The sequence below is a fragment of the Ixodes scapularis genome, unplaced genomic scaffold (assembly GCF_016920785.2).
Source record: "Ixodes scapularis isolate PalLabHiFi unplaced genomic scaffold, ASM1692078v2 PGA_scaffold6__148_contigs__length_123643588, whole genome shotgun sequence".
Taxonomy (NCBI): domain Eukaryota; kingdom Metazoa; phylum Arthropoda; class Arachnida; order Ixodida; family Ixodidae; genus Ixodes; species Ixodes scapularis.
Genome location: NW_024609881.1, coordinates 113,344,155 through 113,355,645, shown reverse-complemented (window position 1 = coordinate 113,355,645; position 11,491 = coordinate 113,344,155). Strand labels below are relative to the sequence as shown.

The window sequence follows — 11,491 nt, the reverse complement described above, 5'->3', positions numbered from 1 at the left end:
GGTCCACATTGTTTCGTCGAAACACGTACTCATAACAATAAGAATCTCCGGTAAGTGGCATAGAAAATCCAGCACGCACGAGGGGTCCGTACTGGTTCGTCGATACACGTTTCGTGGACTGCTTTTCGTGGGCACCCGCTTGAAGGACACGCGTTTCGTCGCCACTGTGGCGTTCCGTGGAAACTCGTTTCGTCGACACGGGGTACTGCTACGTTGCGTTGACAAAGTATTTTTTACTAAATTCGTAATTATCTGGAAGCTACTAAACACTAACGCGTGATTAACTCAAGCGTGTTTACCCAAGCTTCCTCTCTGCCCCCCCCCCCCCCCCACACACACACACACAGTGAACCAGGGTTTATTCAATTAAACTAATTGTCAATAAACCGTCGCATACCCACGAAACGAACTGTGGACGAAACGATCTGTCGATGAAATATCGTGTCGACGAAATAATCTATCGGTGCAATGTCGTTCAACGTACGGATTTTCATCACACTACGGCCTTGTTATTACTGAATTTTCTCGCAGGCGTCGTTACCCATCCCATGTCCTCTTTTGTCTCTCCTCCACAGGTGGAAACGAAGCAGCACCAGCTGTAATGAAGGAAGCTTCGAAACCCCAGCGCACACTACGGCTCGTGGACAAGACCTCAGCAGACGATGGCACCAAGGCCCACTTCTCGGCCCACCTCGCGAGCAAAAGAAGATAATCTAGCGCAAGATTTCGTCTGCGGGACAACCGACGGTCCGAAGACGTGCCCGCTATTCCTCGAAATGGCACATCGCTGTAGGCCGTTATGGCGGCGGTGGTCGTCTTTGGTGTCCTGGTGCTTGCCGCCTGTCCTGTGGTGGTTCTGCGTGTCCCAGGCGCTGACGGTGCAACGCGCGTCAGCCTCGACGGGGTGCAAACTTTCCGAGTTTATGTGTGACAATGGACGCTGCGTGAGCCTCAACAGGTACTGTGACGGAACAGACGACTGCGGCGACGCGAGTGACGAACAACTCGTATGCTCGAGTGAGTATATGGGGACGTTTCATTTCGTATAGACTCGTATATTGCAATCTGATTTATTCCAACGACACCGTACTTATATTGAAAGTTAGCAATAGGGATGTTTGCTTTGCAGAAACAAAGCTTTCACCCTGAGATAGTACCGAACGGTTTAAGTATTTAAACTTAGACACTTGTTTGTGCGTAGTCCTCTAATATATCTTTAGTTCTTCTTGTTTTTTTTTTGTTTTGTTTTTTTGTATGTCTTTAGATATACACAGCAACTTGCCTTCTTACAAATATCATTTCATTGTGATTTTTACTACTTTTCCATTGTATGCAGTTTCAAAGGCCTATTGCAAATTAGGTGCAGTTTGATGAAATTTAAGCGAATAAATTTAGATGTGGTCTAAATACTTATCAGTGCTTGCGCGAGCAGTCATCATAACCTTAGTCCTGATGAATCAATATTTCTATTAAATTCATTCCTCATCTCATGACGGAAAGTCTCAGTAACGACACTCTTCCTGACATACCTTTATAAGCTCTTATTGAAGATCCGCAGAGGGATACTAGAAACCGAGAAAAAATATTTTATTTGGTATCGAAACTTATCTGCTTTGTTATAATCGACGAGGTCGCAATGGTAATAAAACACACTCTTCACAGAGAAACTGGGTTTAAATTCCCCCTGTCATTGACCAGACAGTAAAAATTATAGTTTTCAATACCAGAGGAAACAAGAACTGAATATATATAAACACTCCTATTTTTAGAGGTATACCTAAAACTGTGCGGTGCTTTGTTTGGCAACGATTTTGTTAGAAATATAAAATTTTTTGAGGGGTGAGCATTGTACATATTATCGTAGTGGGCGTCAAACTGGCGAATATCTATCGTGTGCATTGAGAGTTATTCCAATGCAACCTTTTGAGGAGTCACGTCAGCATACTCTTATCTGAAGCCCCAAATTCACGTATACATGCATACAGCAATATAGTTAGGATTAACGAGCGATTATTGACTTTTGCAGAGTTTATTTCATTCATCATGCGCGTTCGGATAAAAACTACAAGAAAACACGATGTCATTTTGCGGTGCAGGTGCCGAAAATTGGTATCCAACGCCAACATGCGTGCCTAAAATGCTTGCGTGCCTGAATTACAAAACGGGTTACTGAGGTGTTCGTGCTAAGTGAGTTGAAAGCTGTAAAAAAAGAAAAAAACACGCTGCTCAAATAGCGTCAGATTGACACAATCTAGATTAACTTACCGGTTATGCTCCTCTATATCCCCCCCCCCCCCCCCCCCCTCTTTTGCGACTTGGAACAACATTCGTCCGCAGGTTTTCATACGCCATGACCTCGGGCATTTCTGACTGAGACATCTCATATTTCAGATGAGCTCGTCAAGGCAACCAATGCTCAATTTTCCCAATGTATTTCCATCTACAGATGTGAATATCGTACGATGATTTGTCCACTTAAAAACAAAGTAACCCAGATTTGTATGTAACCATAACGCTCATTCGGATAACAATCTAAACCACTGGGCATTTTTTTTTTTTTTTTCGAGTTGAATATTTAAAGGGAACAAGGCGAGCTGGTTAATTATACTTGTTTGAACCGTCGATCATGATTAGGGGAGGGGGAGTGGTTTTCAGACGCACTTTCTTTACCCTTTCTCTGCGGGGATTGTTTTTTCTTGCAGACTGCAATCGGACATACTACGGTCAAAGGGGCGTCAAGTACGCCTTGCGCATGAGCGAACCTTTCCAGCGACACCTGGCCTTCGTCTGCCGGATGAACTTTGTGGCGCATGGAGAGGAGTACGGGGACCTGGTCGAGATCACGTTCCTGTCGTTCCAGGTGGGATTCTACCATCTGGCAAGGTAACCTGTCAGCTCCTCATTTTCTGCTTAATAAAAACTTTTTTTTTTAGAGATATTTAGACCGAGTTATTTATTTAAGAGTGCATAGGGAATTAAAGTAACCATATATTCACAATTTACGTAGCATCTGGTTTTAGAGCGCAGCTCTTAGGCGCCCGTTTCCACGATGAGCGTCGTCGGGGTTACCACCCGAGTTACATTATGGAAGTAACAGTTTCCCCGCTAAATTTAGCGGGGAAACTGAATGGGTCTTAAGGGCGTATGTGACGACGGTTTTACCGCTAAATTTAGCCGGGAATTGAATGCGCAGTTTTGCATTATGGGACGTCACGGACCTACCCACCAATTCAGTTTCCCCGCTCAATTTAGCGGGGAATAGAATTGGTGTTGAGGTCACGTGACGTCAGTTTTCCGTTAAAACAAGCAAAGAAACTGATTTTGTTCATAGTCGACGTGACGCCAAGTCATGTGACGTCATTTTCCCGCTAAATTTAGCGGGGAAATTGAATTGGTGTTGAGGTCACGTAGCTACAATATTCCAGCTAAATTTAGTGGGAGGATGTGGGAGGAGAGGAGGGTACGGATGAGGGGGAGGGTACAAAGGAGGGGGAAGGGAGAGCGCGGAGGAGAAGGGGAGGGTAGGGAGGAGGAGGAAGCGAGAGTATGAAGGAGGAGTAGGGGAGGGAGCAGAGGAGGAGGGTACGAAGAATGAAGAGGATGAGGGTGCAGAACCGGTATGTGAGGAGAGTGATTTGAACATATAAATATATATTTTTTTCTCGAATTGTTTAGCGCGGTTTATCGTAAAATCAAAATACCTCACGAGCTGCGCTCTAATTTCGCATTACAGAGATTTGTAAACGTCTTTCATTTTTTTTTACATTTTCCAGTTTTAACATTTATTAGGGATGGCATGCGGCACGCGGGCAGCATGTTCTGGAACCCTGGAAGTACTTCGTCGCATATGAGTCGTGGGGAGCAGATCTAAAAGGACAAATTCCGGCGAATATTTTCTGTACTCGGTTCGCATTTTCGGAAGCTGCAGCACTGAGGCTATTTCAAATCACAGAGAAGAACTCATATGTCGGAAAAAGCGTGATTCAAGAAAGCACGAGAAAACAGGAAATCGTTACGTAAATTTCCCGGCTAAATTTATCGTGAAATCGAAATCGTGCGAGAGGTCACGTGACCTGATGTCACGTGACGTAGAGTTCTACCGCTAAATTTAGCGGGGAAACTGGATTGGTGTTTGAGTCACGTGACGGTAAGTATCCCACTATATGTAACGGGGTAACTGAACTGTTGTGTAAGCCGCGTGATGTCTATTTTTCCGCTAGATTTAGCGGGGAAACTAAAGTGACGCGAACCTGACGTCAATTTTTCCATTGATTTATATGTCACGTGAAACCAAGTTCCTCTCAAAGTTTAGTGTAAAATGCACAAACACACAAACGGATAAAAGCTTTTTTTTAACCATGCTTTAAAATTCGGTAAATTACAAAATGTGCGACTAAGCAAACACATGTCCTCTTGCTCATACACATACACGTTAATATAATACCTCCGAAACCGTGCCTCGAAAACATGTCCAAATTGTTCCTTTTAACATTAATACACTCTCCCCCTCCCCCCTTCCTTTCCCTAAAAAGAAAACAGAAAAAAAAAAACTCGCTTATGTTGTGACTTGGCACTGAACACTGAACAAGCACCCGGCCGGGGTACCAACATCAAAAGGCATTCATCTTTGCTTTCAGACCCAAAGCACGTAATTAGCTCGTGATACCCGTGTAATTATCCGCCAAGACTTTTTTTTCTTTTTTTTTTCGTTTTGGTTGTTCTTATTCCGTTTAATTCGTGTGCCCCTGTTTACTTCCCGCGCCCCCAGCCAACAAAACACAACGGTGTTCAGCCGTTCAGAAACACGTCTGTATTATGCAAATTGAAAGCGTATCAGTCATAACGAAATAACCTTCGCCACGTTGCTCTCCTCAGAGTAAAAACAAAAACAACAAGCAGACAAAAAAGATTATTTACAAAGCTTTTTTTTTTTTTTTTTTTGTATAAATTAAGGCATTCATGTTCCTTTTGTAGGGAAAGATGAAAAAGGGTTAATTAGCTTCCTCTTTTCACCGTTCACGAGATTTTGCAGACCGAGATGCCGCTGGCTCGTGGGAATGGGAAAAATTCTCCTCAGCAAAGAAGACTGGTGAAATGATAAACGCCCTAATTTGGGCGTTCGACCGAAGAAACTTCCGGGATGTCGGCAATGCCGAGTTTCTTTTAAGGAAACGGCATTTTCATTTAAAGAAAATATTTTTTTAAGCGATATTCGTGGTCATTAGCTCGTTCAGAAGGCCGCAGGCTGGACACGGATAATTTGGAATCTGAAGAAGGCTTCATCAAATTCACGAATTGTTATAAGCCCGTTAACAAACTGATAAGTACACTAGGAGTTAATGTATAGGTGAAGAACGGCAATCGTTCGATCTGGGTGAGTTTCGTACCGGCACGCGTTCGTGTAATTACTACGGCGCGGTGCACCTTATGAAAGACCCCAGGTTAGCGGTTGTACTGCACTGGCTAACTTTCTCATCTACAGCTGAGACAAGTCACCCGTTAAGGCGTACTACCATCAAGTCTGTCTAAACATACAATCAACACAATTCTTCGTGTTCTTCAAGAAAAAAAGCAAAGAGCTACTCAAACAAATTTTGTTAAGACGCATGTGCCAAGACTTGCAAGTATTTTTTTTTGTCGACTATGAAGTGATGTGATTGGTTGGAATCATGTTGGGGCAACTTTCAAAGCAGCAAGTTATTTTATTTTTTAGAAGATAAAGTACCTTTCGGAACACGATTACACACTTAATTTTCATTCATAACACTGCGAATATCTTCTTAAAATTCATGCCTTGGCCTGTCCCTCTACAAGACAACATTTCTTTGCTTTCCTACTTGAGCGCAACCTTCTTTTATCATCGACTGCGTGGCAGGCTTGATTTCCTCAAACACAGTACTACAGCACTTTTAGACCCGCGTAGAATCACACGACGTGGCAACAATATGCTGGTTGATGAAGGACTTCGTTGACATTTCCGTTGCATGTTGACACTGCTGTAAATGTTGTAATAAAAGTGTCATTTTTAATTCAGTAATACAAAACATTTGTCGTTTCATTCTTACCTTAATTTCATTTTATATGTAGAACTTTATGATAAGAAACATCGGCATGTGGACGATATGAGTAGTTAAAAATACAATCCTGCCGAACCCCAAGCTTCCGTCCAATGTCTCATCTAATTTGGATTTAATTTACTCAACTGACAGTCTATCAAACCTATAGAACATGTACAAAGGTGATAACTATAAAGACAAGGTTGACTAAAATAAAACTATAAAGCAATACATATAGATCTCGTACAACCGAAGTAAACTTGCTAAATCTTGTGTTCGAGAAACAAAATGTCAGAATATTGCAGCTTATCATTAATACTCGCCAGAAATGTATTAAAAAGAAATACAGCAAGGGATAGTTGTTTTATCAGCATTCACCAAGTTCCTTTTTCTTTTTCTTCTTTTTTTGTATAGATAACGCCTCCGCGAGTAACGTCCTGCTTTGGAGGAGTGCTTGCTTTAACCTTAGCACAAGGGTGCGCTGCGGTAAAGCAAGGTGCGCAAAATCGCGATGCCTACTACGCGGTTGCCGCTTCGCTGCAGTGCACTAGTGCGCCCTGAAAAGTGCACTGAACAGAGCTAACTAACCGGTCGCTATTAAAGACCACGAACATGAGAAATATTGTGAGACTTTCGAGTATTGCCAGTGTTTGATAGAGTGATAAAATCAAATAAAATGTTATTTGAGGTGATAATCGACAGTTTTCCCAATTGTCACAGCCTACCGTAACGATCCCGCCGTGTAGCGGAGCCCGAGCTATTACATTTAACCAAAAGTGAAATTAGGTTTTAAAGTAATGCTGACGTAAGTTCCTTATATTTCGGCATGATGATGCTGGATGTAGTAGAAAAAGCACTTTGGCGCACTCTGGCGCAATCGGCGCAGATATCAAAACACAAAGTAGGGGGTCACAGCGTTAAAGAATTCAAAACATTACGCGCCCCCAAGCTTATAAAGCACTCTCAGGCCAGGCGAATAACTTCATTTCGCGTTCCTTTCATTCACATCTCATTTGTGATTGTGAAATGGCAGTGGAAGAGCTTTATCAACATCTCTGTGGTAAACCCTGTCTAGCCAAAGGATCAACCAAGTACGCCCGCAGGCACGGCAACAATTCTTCGTTGATAAAGGTTCACACTGAACCATGCTTCTGCACAAATCAGCTTCTTGTCTAAGTTATTGTCACTGGGACGCCATGGGGGCTACAAACGAAGCAATTTTTTAACTTTTCCTTAACAAGGATCGGATATTGAGAAAAAAAAATCGCGACAGCTCTGAGCAAAAAAATAAGAATAATAATTATATAGATATGTATGTATATACAAATATATATTCTAAATATTGTTGTATTTTTTTCTTTCAGCAACTCAAGTCCGAGCTGTCTTCAAGGTCACATGAAAGTCACCGAGGATCAGGACTCGAACGACGTGGTCCAGTCCGACCGCCCGTACAGTGCGCAGCCGCTGCGCCCCGTCAAAGACCGGATACACCACGGCCACCACAGACCATCGACAAGACTCGTCGACCGAGACAAAACCGACGTAGTCACGCAGCGCGCAGCCGAATTCGGAGGATTCTGCGGCAGCCTCGTCGGACGCAGCGCGACCTTCTACAGCGCACGACGAAACGTAAGCCTAACGGTGTCCTTCCCGGTCTCGTCTTCGGTCAACATGGCGACGACGGGAGTCTTCCTCACGTACCGCTTCCTCAAGAGCACCAAAACTCACGACGACGTCTTCTACGGCGACCCGGTGCCGGGCTCGTACTGCGACCGCGTCTTCACCGACTGCCATGATAAGCAATGCCGGATCAGGTCGCCCAACTATCCCGGCTTCTACCTACGAAACGTGACGTGCACTTACCACATAAAGCAGACGCAGGCGCCGCCCGGACTCGTTTCCCAGATTGTGCTGAATCAGCGTAACGAGTACAAGATCACCATCCACAGCGGACAGGCAAACGCCGGCGGGGTCCTCTACAGCGCGTTGACGACCGAATGTGCCGGGGACGTCGTCAGAATATCCGATGGGTCTCCGAGCTCGGAGTCGGTGACCCTCCTCGAGTTCTGCGGGTCGGGGCCACTTCCGGACGTGACGTCGTCCGGACCGGATGTAACGGTACAGCTCATCAGCGTGCCTTACCAGCAGCTCCTCGAATCGCGGATGGAACTGGATATTTCGGTGCGGTTCGTAGACCCGACAGAATTCAGGATGACCGGACGCACCTGCAAGTTCATTCTGGACAGCTCCGATCGGCGCAGCGGGCAGGTGCACGTGCCACGACACACCATCCCGGCAAACACGGTCTGCACGTTCGAGTTCAAAGGTCGGTCTCGTTTTGAACGTGTGTGGTTGTATTTCACGAGTTATTTTGTTCCCGATCGGCAGCCGTGGACGAGCGTCGAGAAGTGCGATGTAAGCCAGCTCGAAGTATACGACTCAGCCGTCTTTGACAATGGCGCATACAAGAACGAAGACAATGACACTTCGGGGCTCATGGGTCGGTTCTGCGAAAAGTCGAGTCCGCGGGTATGCAGCCATGCGAACGACTATCCGAACCTCATACCAGCTCGGCCATGTCACAGGTCGACCGAGAGCTACTTCTCGAGTAGTCCCACCATGACGCTACGTTACAAGGTGTTTCAGAGCGGCGACGTCACGTCGAAGACCAGTTCCTTCACGGCACGGTACGAGTTTGTAGACACCTCTCAGAACGGAGAACCCATGAACGACAGCCTCTGCAACCGCCTCTTCAAAAGCAGGACGAAGTCGAGGGGACGGGTTGCGTCGCCCAAAAACACTTTCTTCTACGGACGCGGCGGCGAGAAAGACTTGACGTGCGCGTACCGATTCCTCGGAACATCGCAACAAAGGGTGCGCATACGGATCGACAAGCTTCACTTGTCAACAGAAGGTTGCTCGACACTTTACGACGCCAACCAGCTACGCTACACTTGCAGGCAGGGCGGTAGGTTACCAACATCCGTTAGACGGCGTCGCCTTGCGGAGCTCAACATGTCGGAATCCTGGTTCGGCATATCAATCCCAGTGGGCTGTCTATGCAGCAATTCCACGTTCCTCTCATCGCCGCTTGAGCTGACTTCGGTTGGCAGCGACGTCATACTCTCGTTTACCGTACGGGGGATGGCCGTTCACGAAGACTTCACCAGTTTCGGTTTTGAAGCAACCTACGAATTTCTCCCGCCCAGCGACTGCGGTGCAGACACCGGTCTTCTCAGGGGTCACGTCGGCGAGGCTGAACTTTCATCTCCAGTGTTTCAGGAAGATGGCCCTGGCGTAGGAGCCTACCGCAGCGGAATCTTCAAGCGATGCCGATGGCTCCTGGAAGCCTCACCGGACAAGTACCTCTACCTCCAGGTCATCGGTGGTCGGCAGAGCATCAGCGACTGCGGAGACAACCGTCTGCTGGTCTACTCAGGCGAGAACTTAAGCCACGTGACCCTCGTTTGCGCGTCCACGTCATCGGTGGAGGACCCCAGCGCGGTCGACATCTTTTCTCCGGCTTGGGCAAATGAAACCAGGACTGCAACGTCTTTGAGGCCCGAACGGTTATTGCTCGAGACACTCTGCTCGGAGGAGTCTTCTAGCTTTAGAGTGCGATGGATGGAAGTTACCAGGCCCTTCTTCAGGACGCGGTCGGGTCAGACCATGAGGAACGTCGACTGCCTATACGAGTGTCCCGAGCTTGACGCTTGCATCAGCCCTGAATTGTGGTGCGACGGTGTGGCGCACTGTCCGTCGGGGTATGATGAGGTGCCCGAGAATTGCTCGAGGTTTCCGACACTCCAGGTGATTCTCGGATGTGCGGGAGCGCTAGTCGTGTTTGTAGTAGCGCTGGGAACACTGGCTCTCATGAGGAGATCGTGCCAGTTCAAAAAGTCGAAGTCATCTACTCCTTCTGGACACCCTGTGTCGTCTGAGGATGTCCCCATGGACAGTATCTGACAAGAGGCCAACGGGAAAGATGTCATTGAGAAGGACACTGTTAGAGACAAGGAAAGTGTTCAGGACGATGTGGCTTAGTCTTTCCCGGCCATTAAGGTGGTGCGAAAGTGTCGTGCGACGGACAGTACTCGATGATTCGTCTTTCCAAAGATCATTGAACCGCGTTAAAGAAGAACTTTGATATGTCAAGTCAGAAACACAGTTTTATGTGAATTTCCTTCGGGAAGATGGTGAAAGATACAGAGATTGCAAAGAAAGAAATATTGTGATTTTTGTGGAGTCCTGAAGAAATATTTTTTATCTAGATGAATCACGGGCTGCTCTTAGAGGATACTGTGTCACGTGAAAATGTAAAGATGAACGTTAGAATGTGCGTCGACGCTTGATGGTTTTATGAGCGGCATACCTGCGGATGATTTAGCAGGACTTACATTTTTGCACTCAGGTATTTCAGTCTTCAACAAATTAAAGATAGGTAACCATCAGGTTCCAGTTACTTTTGCCGTATCAAAATAAGATACTATTTACCTATTTTAGTCTTGAGCTAAGGCATTTTTTAACCTTGTTTCCGCAAGCGCCCAGATGTTATATTATATTTCTAACAGAATCCTTGAACCCTGAAAGAAACAAAGGTGTTTCAAAAATACAAAGCTGATACTAAACAGGAAGACACCACGGCTCACAATCAAGCTGATGACTGGAAGCTAACACGAAGCGGCGTGCATTCGAAACGTAATTCTCCAACAAGCACTGAACTCAAGCATCCAGACTTCCCAGTGCCATCAACATCAAGGCAGCTCGTCTTGTCCTGCTGCTCACGATCGTTGTTCACTCGTTGTGCGTGATTCTGCGTCTGTGCGCGTGTGCAAACTTCAAAACTTGTGTCGGAATTGTGAGTGCGACTCAGATTTGACTGCTTTCTCAGAGACCACGACGCGAGACAAAGAAGTGATCATTTTGTACGACCTGAATATTTGTATAAAGCGTTTTAAGTGTACCCGGATCAACTTCAGTCAAACTGGTGTGAAAAAATAGGCCTTTTGCGAAGCGTGCAGTGTCGTTCGCGGCGCCGAAAGGAATGCCGGGAACTCAGGGTGGAATCAGTTGTAGCAGACGAGAGGGGCAACCTTGGAGGCGGTGGCGAGCGGGCGGTGGCGAGCGGGCGGTGGCGAGCGGGCGGTGGCGAGCGGGCGGTGGCGAGCGGGCGGTGGCGAGCGGGCGGTGGCGAGCGGACGGTGGCGAGCGGGCGGTGGCGAGCGGGCGGTGGCGAGCGGGCGGTGGCGAGCGGGCGAGGGCAGGCGGGCACCTGCACTGCCCCCTTGCCCTCCTCAGAGTCACGTGGGGGCGAGGGGCGCGCAGGACTTCCCGCGCGGCGTTGTCTGATTTTTGTGAGAGGTCTATTGAGAAACCCGAAATAGTTGGCACTGCCGAAAAACGTCAAAGTCATTATTGAATAATTTCGAACATTT

The 11,491-nt window shown here is 46.6% G+C and overlaps 1 protein-coding gene across 1 annotated transcript; it reads left to right on the top strand.

The window, feature by feature from the left end:
- Positions 1–776: 776 nt before the first annotated feature.
- Positions 777–10,520, top strand: LOC8041370. Its single transcript, XM_040503349.2, has 3 exons — positions 777–1,017; positions 2,703–2,883; positions 7,421–10,520. The coding sequence occupies exons 1-3, from the start codon at positions 777–779 to the stop codon at positions 10,020–10,022; spliced, it is 3,024 nt and encodes a 1,007-aa protein (XP_040359283.1). The 3' UTR covers positions 10,023–10,520.
- The last annotated feature ends 971 nt before the right edge of the window (positions 10,521–11,491 follow it).

What these genes read in the sequence shown, in the direction of transcription:
- LOC8041370 (XM_040503349.2), top strand. Translation starts at nt 777, where the DNA reads ATGGCACATCGCTGTAGGCCGTTATGGCGGCGGTGGTCGTCTTTGGTG. An exon ending in CGAACAACTCGTATGCTCGA is followed by an intron (nt 1,018 to 2,702) that starts GTGAGTATATGG and finishes TTTTTCTTGCAG; the next exon opens with ACTGCAATCGGACATACTAC. An exon ending in GGATTCTACCATCTGGCAAG is followed by an intron (nt 2,884 to 7,420) that starts GTAACCTGTCAG and finishes TTTTTCTTTCAG; the next exon opens with CAACTCAAGTCCGAGCTGTC.